The sequence below is a fragment of the Cavenderia fasciculata genome (genome assembly GCF_000203815.1).
Source record: "Cavenderia fasciculata unplaced genomic scaffold Scf_Dfasci-G-p-12c09.r1-3, whole genome shotgun sequence".
Classification (NCBI taxonomy): domain Eukaryota; phylum Evosea; class Eumycetozoa; order Acytosteliales; family Cavenderiaceae; genus Cavenderia; species Cavenderia fasciculata.
Window position 1 is genome coordinate 1,690,657 of NW_004457736.1, and position 19,676 is coordinate 1,710,332.

At 32.8% G+C, this 19,676-nt stretch overlaps 5 protein-coding genes across 5 annotated transcripts; 2 read left to right on the forward strand and 3 right to left on the reverse strand.

The window, feature by feature from the left end:
- Positions 1-225: 225 nt before the first annotated feature.
- Positions 226-1,975, forward strand: DFA_06582 (SH3 domain-containing protein; the record flags this gene model as incomplete). The annotated part of the gene is made up of 6 exons (XM_004362226.1): positions 226-419; positions 503-647; positions 748-903; positions 987-1,349; positions 1,426-1,758; positions 1,850-1,975. 6 exons carry the CDS (start codon positions 226-228, stop codon positions 1,973-1,975), a joined length of 1,317 nt encoding a protein of 438 aa, XP_004362283.1.
- A 154-nt stretch (positions 1,976-2,129) lies between these two features.
- Positions 2,130-6,873, reverse strand: gacM (RhoGAP domain-containing protein; the record flags this gene model as incomplete). Its single annotated transcript, XM_004362227.1, has 10 exons — positions 2,130-2,134; positions 2,210-2,256; positions 2,327-2,894; positions 2,915-3,067; positions 3,194-3,464; positions 3,553-3,663; positions 3,797-4,648; positions 4,727-5,961; positions 6,048-6,200; positions 6,300-6,873. The coding sequence occupies 10 exons, from the start codon at positions 6,871-6,873 to the stop codon at positions 2,130-2,132; spliced, it is 3,969 nt and encodes a 1,322-aa protein (XP_004362284.1).
- Positions 6,874-7,106: 233 nt separating this feature from the next.
- DFA_06584 (Glycerol-3-phosphate dehydrogenase) lies at positions 7,107-9,240 on the reverse strand (the record flags this gene model as incomplete). Its single annotated transcript, XM_004362228.1, has 4 exons — positions 7,107-7,447; positions 7,524-7,869; positions 7,931-8,694; positions 8,766-9,240. The coding sequence occupies 4 exons, from the start codon at positions 9,238-9,240 to the stop codon at positions 7,107-7,109; spliced, it is 1,926 nt and encodes a 641-aa protein (XP_004362285.1).
- A 156-nt stretch (positions 9,241-9,396) lies between these two features.
- Positions 9,397-11,243, forward strand: DFA_06585 (uncharacterized protein; the record flags this gene model as incomplete). Its single annotated transcript, XM_004362229.1, has 2 exons — positions 9,397-9,416; positions 9,743-11,243. 2 exons carry the CDS (start codon positions 9,397-9,399, stop codon positions 11,241-11,243), a joined length of 1,521 nt encoding a protein of 506 aa, XP_004362286.1.
- Positions 11,244-11,293: 50 nt separating this feature from the next.
- Positions 11,294-19,366, reverse strand: gacG (RhoGAP domain-containing protein; the record flags this gene model as incomplete). Its single annotated transcript, XM_004362230.1, has 11 exons — positions 11,294-12,024; positions 12,121-12,201; positions 12,280-14,170; positions 14,272-14,741; positions 14,781-14,881; positions 15,533-15,652; positions 15,728-15,754; positions 16,108-16,173; positions 16,440-16,622; positions 17,616-17,901; positions 17,998-19,366. 11 exons carry the CDS (start codon positions 19,364-19,366, stop codon positions 11,294-11,296), a joined length of 5,325 nt encoding a protein of 1,774 aa, XP_004362287.1.
- Between the last annotated feature and the right edge of the window lie 310 nt (positions 19,367-19,676).

The window sequence follows — 19,676 nt, forward strand, 5'->3', positions numbered from 1 at the left end:
TTAAATTGCGTGTCATCTGCCATCAGAATTCTGCTTGAGCCAAAAATCTTGATGCTCTTGCTCTCGCCACCTTTGAGGAATTTCAAGTAAAAAAATAAATTAAATTAGTAGGTGGTGTAGCCAACCAACTATGACAATTGTTTGTGGTTGTTTGATTAAAAACGACAAAACAAGAGAGAGATAAAAACAACAAATAAGTAACAATAATAATAATAATAGTTTGGAATGACAATAGATACATTTAAAGATAATTTCTGGGGACCACAAGGTTTTGATATACTAGAGAAACGTATCAATCAAGGTAGAGACTCTAATAATTTGTTTGTCTATTTCTTAAAGGAACGTGCTGCAATAGAAGAATCTTATGCAAAGAGTCTTTCAAAGCTATTAAAACATACTTCTTCTGTCGTTGAATTTGGGTATGTAGAGTCGGTCAAGTAGAGAGATAGATAGATAGATGCTTATTATTAATTTCTTTTATTTCTTTATTCTTTATTATTAGTACACTCAGAGAAACATGGTTGGCAATGAGAGGAGAGATTGAAAATTTGGTTAGAGTACACCAAGAACTAAGCGATAAGATTGAAAAAGATATTTATATTCCATTCAGAAAATTCAAGTCTGAAACAAAGAAAATTAGAAGAGATGTAAGCTAATATACACATATATAACAACTACTATTACTATTACTATTACTCTACTACTACTACAACAAAGTGAAACCTAATAACATTCATTCTATTGCAGATGTGTCATGAAGCCTATAAAATCAATAGAGAAAGAAGAGATTTGGATAAAACCATCAGCAATTCAAGATCAAAGTATGAAGATTACACAAAACAAGCTGAAAAACATCAATCAGAGTTAAATTCTGGTTCTAAATCTGCAAATGAACAATCAAGAGTAATTTATCTTTTAGAAAAGAAAAAAAGAAAGAATTAATTGAAGAATTTTGAATTAACAAAGTACATCTCTGATATCTATAGTTACAATCAAGATGTAATAAATACACAAAAGAAGCTGCATCACAAGAGGCTGAATACAAGGATTGTGTAAACAAATGGTCAACATATCAACATTCATGGGAAGAGAAAACGCAATCAGTTTATAACCAACTGCAGGCAACAGAAGAGGAAAGAGTTGACACTATCAAAGTGCATATGGACAGATATGTACAGGCATTGTCAACTAGTGTCATTGACTCTAGTACCGCCAACAAGAATCTTGCCAATCTAGTTGATAAAATCGATAAATACGAAGATATTAATATGTTTATTGCTGAATGTAAAACTGGTACTGAACCACCAAGAGCGCCATCATTTGTACCTGCTGGTACACCAGGTTACAAGGTATGTAAAAAAAAAACAAAAGGGAAAACAACTAGTAGTCAATTATCTAAACCTACCTCTATTATTATATTATTAGTCTGAATATACTTCAAGCGTTAGTACCTCGAATATGAATTCTTTTTCAGATACTAGTAGTAATTTCAGTGACGATAACAACAATAGTAATTACAATAATAATTACTCAAATTCTGGAGCAAGTAGTGGAGTTTCATTATCAAAATCTACTCAATCAACCAACAAACCTTCTTACAATCCACCAAAATCACTCACTGCGTCCAACTCGTCTACATCATTGAAAACTACTTCTAGTCCAGTCAAACCAACTCCACCAGCAGTTGCCAAGAGAACATTTTTGAAAAAGAAAAAGATGAGAGCTTTATATGAATATGTTGGTTCTGATGCTACAGAGGTATTTAAAACAAACAACAACAAAACTCAAATCGATCATTATTATTATTATTATTTATATTAACCAATTTATTTATCTTTTTATTTTATAGCTCGATTTCTATACTGGTGATGTCATCACTGTCTTGGGTGAAGATGAAAGTGGATGGTGGAAAGGAGAGATTGAAGGCAGGACAGGATTATTCCCAAGTAATTACACGGAGGTGTATGATTATTAAATCGATCACATGGTTAATATTTCCCTTTTTTTTGTATTTTATATCGAACCTGGCCACAACCATTTTATTTATTTTCCCCAACCATTTGTAACTTTTGAAAAAGAATTGTAATAATAATAAAACGACTCATACACAAAAAAAAAAAGTTGTGCCTTTAAACTAATAATAATAAATTCTTTCTTTAAATAATTATTTATTCGAATAATAATGAAGGACCTCCTCATTGATCCATACCATTGGCCACAGCTGGACAGGCCTCATCCCATGGTCCGTGCATCGAGCTTTAAAGAAGAAAAAAGAAATTAGTATTATTACGATTAGAAATAATGTTTTGTTTGTTTGTGTACATACTTTTTATATTTTTGAATAAAGATTAACCAAAGTGGACAAATAAAAGTAATGGTAATGATAATGGCAACGTATATTAAAGCCAACAGGGTACTCATACCCAATAGTAATAGACTACATGTAGCACAAAGGATGACTGTCAAACCTGCGTGCAACTCTATCGAGTGTTTTTTAAGATGATGTCTGACAATTGGAAATAATGCAAACATTTCAATGGCAAAGGAAATGAGTACAAAAACGTGTATGATTGATGGAAGTCTCGATCCCAATAGAACCGATGCAAAGATGGCAGCATTGAGTGAGATTGGAGCTTGAAACCTTTCGCTCTCTCCGTTTGTGTAACCATAGTCATGGAAAAAAAGATGCGCCAGCAATAATATAAACGTCAGCGCCCATATAGTATCATCGCTGAATGAATTGGTAAGGGTTCTTAATACTGGTGATAATGCGTAAACTGTTCCAAAAAGTAATATAATATATAATATACTATCCTTGATTGATTCGACTATAAGAGAGAGAGAGACAGAGTAAATAGATTTGTAATTATCATCTACACCAACACCATATCTATCTATCATTTTCCAAACTTACAATCAGATGTTGGATCAATCATAATGATTGAAATATAACCAATGACTAGTATTCCCATAGCCATTCCAAGTAAAAAAGGTAAAGAAAGAGTGTGTTTGAGTGAATGTATAAATACATTTGCAAATATGATTACGATTGTTATTTGTTGCGTTACTGTAAAAGAATCAAATACAACCTTCCAAAAATCATATTTTATAAAGTTTGCTAAACATCAACAGAATAGAGTAATTAATTAGTAATGACTCTTTTGCAAGTAAATGATCATGATCATTTTCATACCATTTTGAACCAAACCAATCAAGAAAGTTTCATCTGTAAAGTTGTCTGGATAATTCTGTTTCTCATACAATATCTTTCTCCATTTAATTGTATTTGATTCTATATTGATATTATTATTATTATTATTATTAGTATTGTTATTATTATTTGATGATGATAATGATGATGACGATGATGATGTAGGTGCTAAAGTAGTAGGTGGTGTATTTGATAAAGATGATGATGAAGTAGTTGCTATTTTTGAATGATGGTGATGATGATGATGTTTATTCTATAATAGTCATATGTAAATAGATTTAGGTTTAATCGATTAATATAAAGATCTTTATATGTTTCGTTTTTATCACTCTATTACATACAATTGTTGAGGACAATAAAGGTGAAGAGGTAGCAGATGTCGAAGGATGTAAATCACATCCACATGTTTGACATCTACTGCTACTACTCATACTTGTGTCAACTGCTGATACCTTGAAAACAAAAAAAAAAGACTGATTACTCTAATCTCCCTATCACATCCAAACTCTCAAAAGTTTTTATTATTATTAATATTTTAATTAATTTATTTTTGATTTATTATTATTATGATTACAAAGATAATACTTTGTTTATGAATAGTAATCTATCAATTATATTCTTACAATCTTGATCGGGAGGAATACCCTGTGATGTTTGAGTGTTTACAATTTTACAAACATTCTCTACTTGTAGTAGCGTACGTTCTAATAGTGGCAAAAGGGTTTTCTTGAGTGCCGTCAATTGATCGTCTGATGCGCCAACTACAACCTTTACTTCAACAGGAAGAGGATATCCATTTTCATTGTAAAGTTCGGTCAATGTTTGTTTGGTACTGCGAATGGCTTTACCCATTTCAATTGCTTCGTTTAATGGTGCATTCTCTAGATCACGACGAATGATTGACAGTCTTTCATTGATCTCTCGTGAACACACTTCGACAATACGAAGGGTTGTTTTAATTTCATCCTCAACGCTTCCACTGGCACTACCAGTTGATAGTCTAATGGGTGATGAGAATTCACCAGATTGTGATATTGAACCACCACTACCACCGCTGCTGTTGTTATTAATTCCTCCACTCATTCCAAGTGTTCTAGCTGCATGATCAACGTGGGACTGTGGTGAACCACTCTCTAAAATGGTTTTAAGTTTACTGATGATTTGAGCAGTCAGTACAATATGCTCTTTGTAGGCAAAACTATGTATCTTTGATTTTAGGAAATAAATGTAATCTGTCAACTCTTCAGTTGCCAAATGTGATGCTCTCTTTAATTCAAAGTGCTTTGAATCTTCTCCATACAATCCAATGTTGGTGGTCATTTGTTCGTTGGTCAAGATGGCCAAAATAAATGTTTGTGGTTTTTGATTCTCTTTAATATAACCTTTAACATCATTTTTGTTGATTGATAATAATTGTTGTGATGAATCAATTAAATGCTAAAATAATAATAAAAATAGAAATAAAAGATTTTAATTTGAATAATTTAATTATTTGTGATAATAGGGTTTACATACTCTTTTTGAATCTCTTAGGATGGTTGAAAGTTTAATGGTTATTGTGTAATTTGTTTCAATTTCAATATTCTTTGCAATTAGTTTTAATTGTTTCCAAATATAGTCATTGATTAATGATTCCGTGGTGCCTCTGACTTTGTTGATTTTATCCACAGTCTCTGAATCCAATTGAGACAATGGTGTTAGAGGAATCTTTTTGGTGGTAGGATCAACTGTAGCTGGTGGTGGTGGTGACATGTTGATGCTGGGTGAAGGTGGTAATACATTTGGTGATTGTGGTGATTGTGGTGTTTGTTTTGGTTGTGGACTTGTAATATTGCTTTTGGTTTGGTTATCCTTTGTTGGTGTAGAATGAATAGTTGTAGAGGTTGCTGGTGTATTCGTCGTTGTCGTAGTCTTTGTAGATGGAGAATTTGGTACCGAGGCTGTAGTTGTTGTTGCTGCTGTTGCTGCTGCTGCCTTTGGTGTTGAACTTGTAGGTGAGACTATAGTAGGTGATGTAGGATTGGATTTAGAATTACTGTTGGAAGTAGCCTGAAGTGGTGTTTTGATTTTAATGACGGTTGTAGTTTGTTGGGTGTTTTGTTGTTTTGGAATGGTTGGTAGTGAGAGTTTTGGTGATGGTTGTTGTGGGTTGGTAGCATTGGTTAGGTTATTGTTTGTTGAGGATTTGTTTAATCCTATTGTTGGATGCGACAATGGAGATAGTGGATGAGCTTCTTCTTTGTTGCCGCCGTTATTATTGTTGTTGGTGTTGTTGGATACAACAGGAGCTAAAGTACTTGTAGAATTGGGTGAAGTTGTAACCGATCCTGAATTATTAGAGGCAGCAACCTGTTGTTGTTGTTGTTGTTGTGGAAGTTCTTTGTTAAGAAAAGAAGGTTGAGTTGCCAAAAATGAGGTACCTCTATTACCACCAATGATTGAAGTAGTACCAGGGATTGCATTTGTAGTGGGAGGTTTAGAAATGGTATCAAAATCTTCTATCCAAAACTTTATAATCTCCTCTATTGTAATGCGATCAGTTTTCATATAATACATTTCCTCTTCTGGACGAAGGAATACAGGTGCAAAGATATTTGCCAACAATTGAGAATCCATTTTAGTTTGACCATGATTACTATGAATCTTGTTTAACAATCCAATTAAACTCTTTATGGCTCCTCTATATCCCAGAGGTAAATAAGCCAATAAGAATCTATATGACCATAATCTATCTTGTTGTGATACGATTGCTAAATAAAAGAAAAAGAAGAAGAAGTATTATGTGTTAGAGGGAGGAAATACTAGTGCATTATTATTATTATTATTTAAAACATACTGTGAGTTATTAAAAAGCTATCATACAAATGATAGGAGAATAAAGGTTCAGGTAATGAATAAAGATATTGTTTTAATAATTCAGATACTACATGTGGATTGTTTGTATAGGTTGATATTTGAATTTGTTCAACATTATCACCAACACTTAAATCTAAATAATAGAAAAGGTTTAAGTCATAATGATAGATAGATATATATATATATATATATATATATATGTTGTTGTAGTTGATTTGATCTATTGTCATACCTTTTAATAAATTTTTCTTTACAATCAATACTTCAGGTTCCAATTCAGCAAGAGGTTTAAAGATATGTTCAACTGAAGTACCCTTTGCCAAGAGATATCTTGTAAACTTGTTTAGTATTGGTGGACCACCATCTTGATTGGGATTGATTGGTGTACCAGACAAGATATTTATACCTCCATTATTAATATGTAACATTGATGAATCTTGTGTTGCTGCTGCTGCTGCTGCTAGACTACTAGTACTTGCTGAAAGTAATGAAGAGGTAGATACGTTTAAATGATTACTTGAATTGTTGGTCGGTGATAGAGGATTACTTCCACCTAGATTGTTATTACTACTATTATTATTGTTGTTGTTGTTGTTATTAAGTGGACCTAAAGGTGAAGTAACACTTGGTGTAGTTGGAGTAGATGATTGTGTTGGTGTTGAATTGCCTGAAGAGTTATTTAGATTCTTATTATTACCACTGCTACCTTGTGTTGTCCCTACTCCTCCTCCTCCTCCTCCAGTTGTATTTGAATTGGGATTAACGTTGTTAGTTGAAGGACTTTTACCCTTGCCAAAGTTAAACATTGTCTATTAACTATTTTTTATCTCTCTTTTTGTTGTTGTTGCTCTTCTTCTTCTTCTTCTTATATTCTTTGTTCGAGAGAGAGTAAGAATAGGTTGTTATTATAACTAATATCTAGAACAGAGTCAACAGTAATAGTTCTATTGTGACTGATTTTTGACATGTGATCAAAATTTTTTTTAATTTTTTTATTTATTTTATCTGTCATTTTTGGTTGTGGACACTTTTGAATTATTTAAATCATAGTTTGAAGGAATTCTTTTGTATCATTTAATTGTTTTTCTTTTGTTTGTTTGTTCCAATTCAATTCATTTGCCATTAAATCTACAACCTTTGGTAATGCCTCTAATGATTTACGGTTATCTAAAAAGGCTAATCTAGTTCTTCGTGCTAGAATATCTTCGGCAGTGCATGCGTATTCCCTGATTCCATAAATTACTTCTGCTTCAATATATGGATATTCTTTAACTAATCTATTTGTCAATCCCCTATCTTTTGCCAACTTTAATAATCCAACTGATTGATCTCCGTAACTATGTGTTAAATGTTTGGCTACTTGTTCATCAACATTAAATTCTTAAATAGAAATAAATAAATAATTATTATTTTTATACAAAATATTATTATATCTTTTCTTTTCTCTCTCTCTTACCAGTCATTAAATATTTATATAAATCATTATAATATTTATCAGCACCAAAAATCAATAGATTTGAAGTGTGACAACCACGACGAGTAAAAGTATTAATGTATTGAACTGCTTTATCTACAGTTTCTTCTGCCATTGATCTATAAGTAGTCCATTTACCACCTACAATAGTAATGAGACCACTTTGACTTGTAAGAATAGAATGACTTCTGTTGATTTTAGAGGTTGGACCGCCATCCAAACCACCCTTTTTAACAAGAGGTCTAACTCCTGACCATGCTGCCAATACATCTTCTTTACCAATTAATTTCTCATCTCTACTATATTGATTAATTGCCTCTAAAATAAACTATAAAAACATAATTAATTATTTTGATTATTTATCTTTTTCTTTTTTTTCAATCTCTTACATTAATTTCTTCAGATGTTGGTTTTGGAGTAAAAGTAATATCAGCTTTTTGATCTGTAGTACCAGCAATAGTTTTACCTTCAAATGGTAGAATAAATAATAAACGACCATCCTTTGTCTTTGGATTTAAGAAGCCAATATCAGGTGGACAAAGAGTAGAAGGTAGGATAAGATGCACACCAGAAGCACCTGCAATGACACTTGATACTTTTGGATCATCCATTTTTCTTATTGAATCAGAGAATGGTCCAGTAGCATTAACTACAACCTTTGCTCTTACATTGATTTGTTCACCAGTCAATCTATCTCTTACAACTACACCATTGATTGTACTCTTTGGGTCACTTGATACTACACGAGTGAAACCAACCACCTCTGTATAGTTGGCAGTGATAGCACCACGTTGACTAGCAGACAAGGCAATTGAAATACCCATTCTAGCGTCATTGTGTTGACCGTCATAATAGACAATAGACCCAAGTAATCCATCTTTTAGGTAGGGAAAATGTTTCATTGTCTCTGATTTGGAGAGATAGTGTGATGATGGAACATCGTTACCAGGATAAAAGTAATCGTATAGTTTAGTACCAATCCACATCTTTGGTAGATCAATCCAACTATAAACAGGTATTGTAATTGGTAATGGATGTGAAAGATGTGGCGCATTATTCAATAGATTTGATCTCTCTGATAATGCCTCCTTTACCAACTTTAAATCTTCAACATCAAAATTCATTATAGCTGATTCTAAATATCTAATTCCACCTAGATAGATAGATAGAGAGAAAAGGTAATTAGGGGGTAGTTGATAAAGTGATGATTATAATTAGACATACCATGAATTAATTTAGTTGATCTTGAAGAAGTAGCAGAACAAAAATCACCACGTTCAAACATTGCAACCGATAGTCCACGACTAGCAGCATCCAATGCAATACCAGAACCAGTTACACCTCCACCAATAACTACCATATCCAATAATGGTCCTTCTTGTTGTTGTTGTTGTTGTTGTTGTTGTTGTTGTTGTTGTTGTTGTTGATTTGTTGTTGATAGATTACGTAATCTCTGTAATTGTTGATCACGAGTCAATAGAGAAGAAGAAGCATTAAAGTATTGTTGAACATCATCTGATGAACCTTTACTAATGATATCGTTTGCCTTTTTTTGATTGATTCTATTGTATCTATCTAGAGTAGTTTCATGTTGAACTGGATTAAAGTTATACATCATTGTTGTACCCCATGCTGTAACACCTGTTGCTGCTATCAATGCATACTTGTTTCTCTTTGCAAATGAAAATAACCTTGACATTATTATCTATCTATCTATCTCTAAATATATAACTATATTATTACTACAACTAACTACTATGAATGTAACATAAAGACATCTATATGATGATGATGTATGTTTATCTATAATAATAATAATAATAATAATAATAATAATAATAATAATACGACAATAATGAGAATGCCAATATGCAGGTGATTTTCATCAAAATTGAGACATGGGTTTCATCGGGAACATTAAATTCCTTTTTAATCCATAAATGGTATTTGGGAAAATAGAAAAAATAATAGGTCAATACAATCAAACCACCTTTGATATATTAGATTTAGATTTCTAAAAGATTGTGTTTATTGATTTATCTTTCTCTCCTCAAAAAAAATATAATTAATTAAAATTAATAAAAAAATTCTTCCCTCTTTCGTTTTATTTTACACAAAGACGAGTAATTTGGTATTTAGAAATCATTACAATAACAAGTAAAGTAAGAAATGATGAACCTATTTAAATGTTCATCTTTTAGTAGTCGTAGTAGTATTGTTTCTCAAACAATACTAAGATCGACTCTATTTTGCAACTACTCTACGACGATCAAACCAATTAAAAATATAGATAGATTTATGAAAGATTTAAAGAATGATCAATCAGATATCAATCAATTAATTAATAGTAATAAAGAGAAACATGAAACAACTACGACTACGACTAAAACAACATTAGAATCATCATCTGCTGCTGCTGCTGCTGGTGGTGGTGGAGCAATGAATAGTAAACATAAGAATATTCTAAAAAGATTAGAAAAGAAAGAACCAATTCAATTCAATAAGCGTTCTTCTACAAATACAACCACCACCTCCTCTCAAAGATCAACACCAATAGAAAAAACAACAGAACAAGAAGAAGAAGAATTATTGACAACAACAGCAGCAGCAGAGAATGTTATGATTGAAAATGAATCAAGACAAAAAAGAGATGATGTAAAAAGAGAAAGAGAAAGACAAAGAGAACAAGACCCAAGATATTATCAAGAGATTGCACCTGGAATAGCTATCAATCCTCAATTATCAAAGTTGGACAAGAAACGTGTATGTGTCAGTAGTACTGATCATTGGCAAGAAGCACAAGATCATGCTCAAAAGATTGCTACTCAACTAGATTTGGATTACTTGGAATGGAAGAGTTTAGAGGTATTACCAACAGATCTATGTAGCTATATGGTTGTATTGTTTGTCACCAAAGATGGTGAAATATCACTCAACGATCTAGAAATGTTTGAAAACAAAAAGGGTCGTGTCAAGAGAAAGATGACATGTGCAGTATCACTAGATTACACCACCGGCGAATTGGCATTCAAGACATTAAAAAAAACATATGCAAGGTCACCACTGGTATTATCTGTCACTTCTGGAAAATCATCATCATCATCGGAACCTCTTAATGTTTTGGATATTACAGGTGGTTTGGGTAAAGATTCTTGGATATTGGCTTCATTTGGTTGTAAAGTAACCATTCTAGAAAGAAATCCACTACTCAACTTTATGATGGAACGTGCGCTCGAAAAGGCTAAAGCTTCATCCTCCACTGGTGGTGAAGGAAATGCTTTGTTTTCAGAGATTGCCAATCGTATCACTCTTGTAAAGACAGACTCTATAGAATATCTTGTCAAAAAGATTACAGACGCTGATGGATTGAATCAAGATCGACCAGATGTTATTTATATGGATCCAATGTATCAAACAAAAGAAAATGAAGACAACAACAAGGCACTCTCTAAAAAGGATATTAGAGCCATTAGAAAGTTGGTTGGTGGTGACAGAGAATCAAAGGTTCTTTTTGCTCTAAGTAAAAGATTGGCAACAAAGAAAATAGTTTGGAAGAAACCAAAGAATTTAGGTGCTCACTTGGGTGTAGATTCTCATTATAGATCAACTGATACTCGTTTTGATGTTTTCCTTATGAATAAGAATAATAATAATAATAATTCAGATGATGTCCTTAATAATAATATTCAAGAGGAAAAATAAAAAGACATTTAATTTAAATTTAAAGGTAAAAAAAAAATACTTTTATATATTTATTGTATATCTTCACTTATATCAGTAAGGGAAGGTGACCGAGACATTAGAGAAGAAGTTAAAGGAGATGCAGAACCAGTTGTAGAAATAAATGAAGAGGTATTTGAAAGTGATGAAGTATGTGACTCGCCAAAGATAAAACCACGTTCGCGCAATGAATATTTGATGAGATGTAAGAGGAAAAATGTGGCTTGTTGATGTCTCTCGAGACCACCAACACCGGTTTGATCGTTGGCCAAAAGGATGGGTGCAGCGACAATGGCAAGACTCTTGGCACTCATTTTGTTTGAATGTGCACATTGAGCGACATCGGCCAATAAATGAGCGATCCACATGAGCAGTGATCTATTTGGTTCGTATATCAATTGCTTGACAGTGTACAAGGCTTCCTCTTCACTTTGGGTGGCTCTCTTTAGAACTTCGTCATCCAAGTGTGCGCATAATTTATCGGGAAGTCTCATATACCAACGTTTCACAAAACTTGCTATAGAATGTGCATCAATGATAAGATTATTACTACTATTGACATTGGTGGTGGTGGTGGTACTATTTGATAGTTGATAGACATGTGAAGCAATGCTATGTACATTTACATCTGGTGCCGACAATCTAAATAGTCCTTCAGCGTTGAAACCATCTATTTTCTTTAATAGTTGTTTGGCATGTACCAAAATGGAGGGTACAGTTAGACTAATCGATGCATCCAAAGATTGTGGAAGAGTCGATGGATCTACAGCAAAAATAGTATTGGTTCTCTTGAAAATTAACTTGTCCAATGGTTCGATTGGATAACTGGATAACCGACGATTGGAATCCAATTGTATACATGCACCATACTCTATACCATCCTTTGATGATGATTCTTCTTTGGTATCTAAAAATATACCATATTCTTCTAATGAATCATCTAAATTAAAAATAATAATATATATTAGTATCATTCATCTGAAGATATTTTGATTTGTTTTTTTTCTTCTACACATACTAATTTTAATCAATAAATTTGAAGATAATAAATGAGTAAAAGTATTGTAAACATCGATAATTCTTGCATTTGATTCAACTTCAATGATATATTGACAACTAAATGGTTGGGAAGCTTCTACGGTAAGATAAAAAGGACATTGAGCTCTTTGTATTTTAGTTTTAGTGTATAGTTGTAATGATGTTGGAATAGTTGGTGTACTTGGTGTTGAAGATGATGATGATGGAGTGGGTGATACAATTGTTGGTGTTGTTGGATTATTAGTATTATTATTATTAATTGAATTTTTAAAATATAATTTAACATTGTTCCAAAAATTAAAAGAAGCAAGTGTACGATCCTCTTCCAATTGATAATCGTAACGATGTTGAATATTTGGATTTGATTGTTTTGTACAAAGATAGAATCTAAAATCTTTAAACTCATCGGGTGCCGTCAAATTATTTCCATGTATCGTGTTAGTATTGTTGTTGTTGTTGTGGTTTTGGTTATTATATGCCGATTGTAATGAATGTACAGTATTCTTTCGATGTTTGATGGAATCTATAATTTGTTCGGTTGTTGAATTTACAGTGGTGTTGGTAAAAGATGATGTGGCTGTTGATGTACTGGTTGGAATTGATCCCCTTGAAAAGGAAAGTGGACTACTGTCAGAATATGATCTTTGTGATCTAGTTTGTTGTAATTGTTGTAGGTGTGGTGATTGTAATTGTGATGGTTGTAGTTGTAATTCATTTGAAATAAAATCAGCAATGATAACTGGATCACTACTAAGTGATGATCTAAAACTCTTATTACCACCGCCGTTGTTGTTGTTGTTGTTGTTGTTGTTAGAGTTGTTGGGATTCATAGGAGATGATTGACCAACCAATGAAGGAGATCTGTACATTTTCATTAAGTTGGGAAGGTGTGTTGATTTAAACTTGTGTGTAATTTCTTTGATAGTGTCTGATGGATCAAAGGCAATGACAACCTCTCTATTTAAAAAGATGATACGAATCTTTTGATACTGTCTCTTGAAAACCAATGAATCCTCTGTAATCTCCTTTTGAATATCTAGAATACTCTTGTTTCTGTCAGATATCCAAACACCTGTTTCTTTGTACTGTAGATTGTAATCATCCAAAAGGTCACGATCAATGTGTGGATATTTGAGATAGATCTTGTGGAGCAAGTCTTTGATGGTACTCTCTTCAGAGACATCAAATACCTCTAAACGAGAAGCATCAGATGATTTACTAAATACTCCAATATTGCGTGGTGTTGCAAGCGTCGACACGCTTGGTGATACGTTTCTTGGCGATGGAAGAGCGCTATTTGATTGACTACCATTGCTAATGTTGATGGCTCTTTCGCTGCCACTTGACTTTTCACCTTGGACAGTGATTGGTGAACTACGTGGTGAAAGACCAATGATTTGGAAAAAGGATGATTTACGGTGTTCGAGTTTTGGTGAATTGGAAGCAGAGTTGGAATTTGACAATGATTGAAGATTTAGTTTTGGAACTGGAATACCCTTGGAAGAGTTGAGTGAAGACGATTGTCTTGATTGTGAATTATTATTATTGTTACCTGATAGTGGTGGTGTGTTTGTTGAATGATTATTATTTAATGGTGTCGATGATGATGAGGGTGGTGGCATCAAACTAGATGATCTATTTAATTGTCTTAGAGATGATTCTAATTCATTTTCATCAACTCCATTGTTACTGTTGATGCTAGCAGATGTTGGAGTAGTTGGTACAGTGATTGGTGGAATATAATTTAATCCAACTGGAATAATTTCAGGTAAATGAATAGAAACCGATCTAGTTGCTTTGAGCATTGAACCAACCGATGTAATTAAATGTGAAACTCCACCTCTTGTATCTCTTTTAAATTCTATTTCTTGCTATAAATATTAAATCAAAAATAAATAAATAATATTAATATTAATATATAAATATTATATTAGATCTAATATTAAATATAATTATTGATCAATCAACATACATTTTCTTTAAATTGATATTTTGAAAAAGGATCATCCAATTTACACCATTTTCCTTTTTGTGGGAAAAATATGTTATAGATTGATGTTTGAAAATCTACAGAACCTGGTGGCAATTTTTCAATAATCAAATGGACTGCATCTTGAATGGTCTCTACTTGATCGAATAAAATCTTTTTGGTTAAACCAAACTCTGGTATCTTGACTATCAGTATAACCCTTTGGTTTTGTAAGGGTTGTTGAACTGTCATGACTTTTGATATTATATTTTTCTTGTTGTTGTTGTTGTTGTCGTTACTCTTGTTGTTGTTTGTTGGTAAAGATGGTACTTTGAAAGTAATTGATGGATTTTTAGATGTCGATACACCACTATATGAACAAGATGTTGGTGATATAGTTGGTATTGATGAAGTTGATGAAGAAGAGGAGGTGGAGGAAGAAGAAGAATAAGAAGAAGAGGAAGAGGCAAGGTCTATAAAATAATTATCAATGGCACAGCTGTGACTTCTACTTCTTGATGGAGAATCTTCAGTGTTTAGAGTAGTACTAGTAGGACTATTTTTTCTTTGTTGTGAAGACGACTTTTTTGTTGGAGTACTACTACTTTTAATTCTATAAAAAATAAAACATTTAGTTTGAATTTCCTTATTTTTAAATATTCCCATGATGTTTGATGATGATGTAGGGATGTGCAAAGAATTGGTAGTTGGTTGGTAAAAAATATTGATGATGATGATGATGACGATGAGGGTATTTTTAACAAAAAAAAACGATCAATCGGTAATGTGTATATATATAGGTGGGGGGGGGGGGGGGGGAGTAGCTATTCTAACAACAGTCAATTATTTATTTGACTGGATGATGATGATGAAATGTGAATATAGTGTTGAATGAGAGAGAGAGAGAGAGAGAAAAAGAGGAGTGGCGATGTGTGAATTCCGATCGAATATAAATTATTGGTTGGTTCGGACGTAAGGATGTGTTTAAAAAATTGTAGTGGGTGGGGTGGTTGGATTGGATGGATCGATGGATGGGTGAGTGTATGTGTGATAGATGGTGGTATAGATAGATCTATCAAATGATAAAACTATAATTAAATAATAATAATAATCCTATCAAACTAGAAAGATAATAATAACAATATTACCAGCAGCGGACAACTATTTAAATAAATGATGATGATGATGGATCTGGCTTGGTTTGATTGTGATTGTTATGATTATTGTTACTGTTGTTTAAATTAATTAATGAACCTTGAACAACAACTCGAATGATGCGACAAACCATGTCCCCACCAATTCTCTTGAAGAGATTGATTGTGCTTGAATGGACCCGATCGATCGGGTTGGATAATAAAGTGGCGATGTGCAAGTAATGGAATTACTTTAAAGAGAAAAAGAAGAAGAAGAAAAGAGATGAAGAGGAGATCTATTTTTAAATCGACATTGTTGTACATACGTTGAATAAGTGTTACTCGAAGTTAGACTAGAATTAATATACGACATGACGAGAGAAGAGAGAGAGTTAGAGAGATTCGATTTAGTGATTTTATGAGATTTTCAATGCAATATATGGTGGGTGACTGGATGGATGGATGGGGTTTTAGAACAACAAAAAAAATAGAGTGTGAAGTTGCTAATGCCGAGATTCAACCAAATGATTATTAATTAATTATTAATTATGAATTTAGTTGGAATGGTGGATGATTTATAAATGTTGTTGTTGGGCGAATCAATCAACTGATCATAATGAAAAGGATCAAATTTATAGTTTGTTGCGATCGTATCGATTGATGAAACCAAACAAAAGATAGATAGACAGACAGATGGTAACTCTACTGTTGTTGTTGTCGTTGTTGTTGTTGTTGTTGTTGTAATGTGGTGGTGTGGCCTATTGTGGCTGTGCTATAATTAATATTATAAAGGCAACAAGTAAATTGTCTTGTCTTGATTGTTGTTTTAATATTGTAATTGGTTGGTTAAGATATCGCCAACTATGCGCTATGTTATAAAATTATGACTGTGTTGTTGTTGCTACTGTAAACCATTGACAAGTTATAATTGTTGCTATTGTTATTATTATTTGTAAAGAGGAAGAGCAGTAGTATGATGATCATTAATGAGTGATCTTAATTATTATAATGATCATCATACCCTATGATATATCATACTACTCTACTACTGCCTGCTGAAAAGAGGTAATGTATGTATTGTATTGTATTGGATGAGAACGATCGGTGGATGATCTAGTCCCTTTTGAGAGTGATCTCACGCACTTGACCCACTTTACCAACCAAATTAATTCACCATCATTGTGATGCTTGTCTATCTGTTGTTGTCTTTTTTTGTACCACCTATAATATATTTTATTTAAAGAAGGGTGTGGGGGAGGGGGAGATTTCTCAATTGGTTGTTGTTGTTTAGCGAGTGTGGGGGTGGTAAAATAAAACAATACAAAATGTTATATGATTGATGAGTTGTGCTTGCAATGGGTAGTCGTCGTTGTCGTTGTTGTTGTTGTTGTTGTTGTTGTTGTTATCGTCGATATATATATATATATCTATATCTTTATGGTGTGTTTGTAATCAGCTGTTGTCGTTAACTTGAATTGCTGCTGTTGTTTGTTGTGATGGTTTCACACCTACTTATCTAAGAAGAAGAACGAAATGCCTTACTCTTGTGTGTATGTGTGTGTGTATGTGTATGTATGTACGCTCGTAGTGCTAATCTATAGCAATGAATGAATGAGGTTGCCGACTTTGTTTGTACAAACAAAGATATTGTCGAAACAGCAAAAGCAAAACCAAATCCCAGTCAATGGTGATTGTAGTAGGTGGTGCTTTCGGAAAGGATGGTAAAAGGTGGGGGGACACCTTGATGTTTGTGGGCACTTCTTTTTTATTAATAATCAACAGAAATATCAGCTGCCCAACCCACCCAAGATATCTTTGCCTTTAAAGGAAAATCTTTGTTTTTGTTCAAAAAAAAAAAATCTATCTTCCTTTTCTTGGTTACGATTATTATTATTCTATGTTTTTTATTTTCTATCTATAATTATACCTTTAATATATATTTGTGATTGTCGATCTATATAGATATATATATTTATATTTATTTATAAAAGGAAGTGATGAGAAAAAAGGTAACTTTGTTTTTAAAAAAAAAAAAAAAAAAAACGTTTACTCGAGCCATGTGGGTCTTAAAAAAAACCTCATGGATCTCAACACCCAGAGAATCTAGATTCGTGAATGAGATCTTGATCCTCATAGTATTTATTTATTTATTCTTTCTTTCTTTCTTTAAAGTGATAACTTTTTAATATTTTAATTAAATTATAAATAGAAAACATTGTATTTAATTCTGCGCTATCCATTTGGTCCATTTTTTTATCTATTTGAGTGTCTACAAGATTGTTGATAATACATCCTTGTAGCCTATTCGTGAGTACGAGGATGACTGAAGGTGACAACTTTCTAAATGACAATTTAGTCACACATGCCATCTCTGAAGAATCTAGCATGGCCACCTTGATCTTGAAGGCATGTAAAAAGATGGTTGGGAGATGATTGGTAGAGGAAACTGATATCGATGACATGGGCAAGGTAACCTCTCCAATAAAAGTAATATCTCCAACTACAAACTTATCAATGTAGGTTATACGCTTGAGAGTGTTTGGTAAATTTTGAGGATACTTGAACTGCTCTTGTTGTTTGAGATGAATTGATTTACTAAAAAGAGGATTAATGAAATCTGGAAGTGAATAGGAGAGATGTTCTATTTGACTATTCTCCAACGAGTTATGGATAAAGGAAGGTTCTGTATTTTTAATAACCAACTTTTTGAGACTAGGAGGAATAAAGTCTGGTTCGATTTCAATGTGATGACAGAGAACCAATTTGGTAAGAGTCGATGGAAGTGGAACGTCTATAGGATCGGTATAAGAGTCTCCAAGACATAGATGCAAGAGACCACTAGGAGGTAAAATACCATCTAGAGTATTTTCATCATAACCATCACCAATGTCCAAATAGGTCAGTGATGGTGGAATGGATCGATGATCCAACTCACCGTCAAAACGTGGTCCAAGTGTAATGGATTGAACACTAGTGTCTTGTGGAAGTTGATTCAATGCGATGGCATGACCATCAAATGCAAGATATCGTAAGCTTTTAGGTATGAAATTACTTGAAAGATAACTTCTTCCCAAAATGAGAAGTTGGCAACTAGCAGGTACAACACCACTTGCTATCGATCGATGGTAGTTTGATGCAAACTGTATTTCCTTGATACCACTAGGAAAGATACCTGGCAGCAAATCTACATCAAAACCAAAGCCAAAAGTAATTGATTTGAGTGAGGGTGGTAGTAATCCAAGTGGCAAAGGTTGATTGAATTTTTGACCAAAAACAATCTTCTCTAGACCATCTGGGAACACTCCTACTTGTAGTGGTTGGTTAAAAAAGAGACCAAACGATATAAAACGTAATGAACTTGGTAATGCTCCCAACTCTATTGGTTTATCAAAGTACTTTGAAAAAATAATAGAACTAATGTGATTGGCAATCGAGCCCATTCTTATTGGTTGATTGAATGATTTACCAAATACCAATCTACTACTACTACTATTATTATTCTTGTTGGATGTTATTGGATTGTTCCATATATCGACAGGTATTTCAAAGTCGAAATTATAAATCAATTCTTCTGCCACCACCACCAAAGATGAAGATTCATCACTGCTGCTGCTTTCTAAAAGTGAAGCATTTCCTCGTTGTTGATCTTCCTCCACAACAGTAGTGCTTTGATCAAATGGATCGATTAGATGAAATCGATCAAGAATCGATCGATTGATACTCTTTTGAAATGATCGTAATGTAGATGCTTTGTATTTGATTGTATTGATAAAATGAATCTTCTTTTCAACATTTACCAAGTCTATATCACCAGGTGCACAAAAGATTAAACGATCTTTAAATCTATAAAAAAGATCTTTACATGTAAATACTAAACATATCTTATCAATGTCATCAATTAGATGTAATATTTGATGTATTATAAAATGAGGTAATCTTTGAACAGTAGATAATGTTGTGGTCATGAGAGTGAGTTGCTAAAGATCTTCTTTAATAATAAATAAAACTTCAAAGTTCAAAAAGATGTCCCAAAAAAAAAAAAATATTATTATCTGGAAAATATTTGAAATTGATAATGGTTGATCGATCAATCCAACTTGGAGTGATATTTTATTAAAAAAGCTATTGATTTGGGGAGTGAAGATCTTGTTGCAATGAAAGACCTACAGATAAGGTTAAGCATGTTGGTTGGTTGGTTGGTTATTATTTTTTTTGTTTTTTTTTTTTTTTTGTTTGTTGTTGATACTCTCTTGTTGTTGTAAAAGTAGTTGGGTT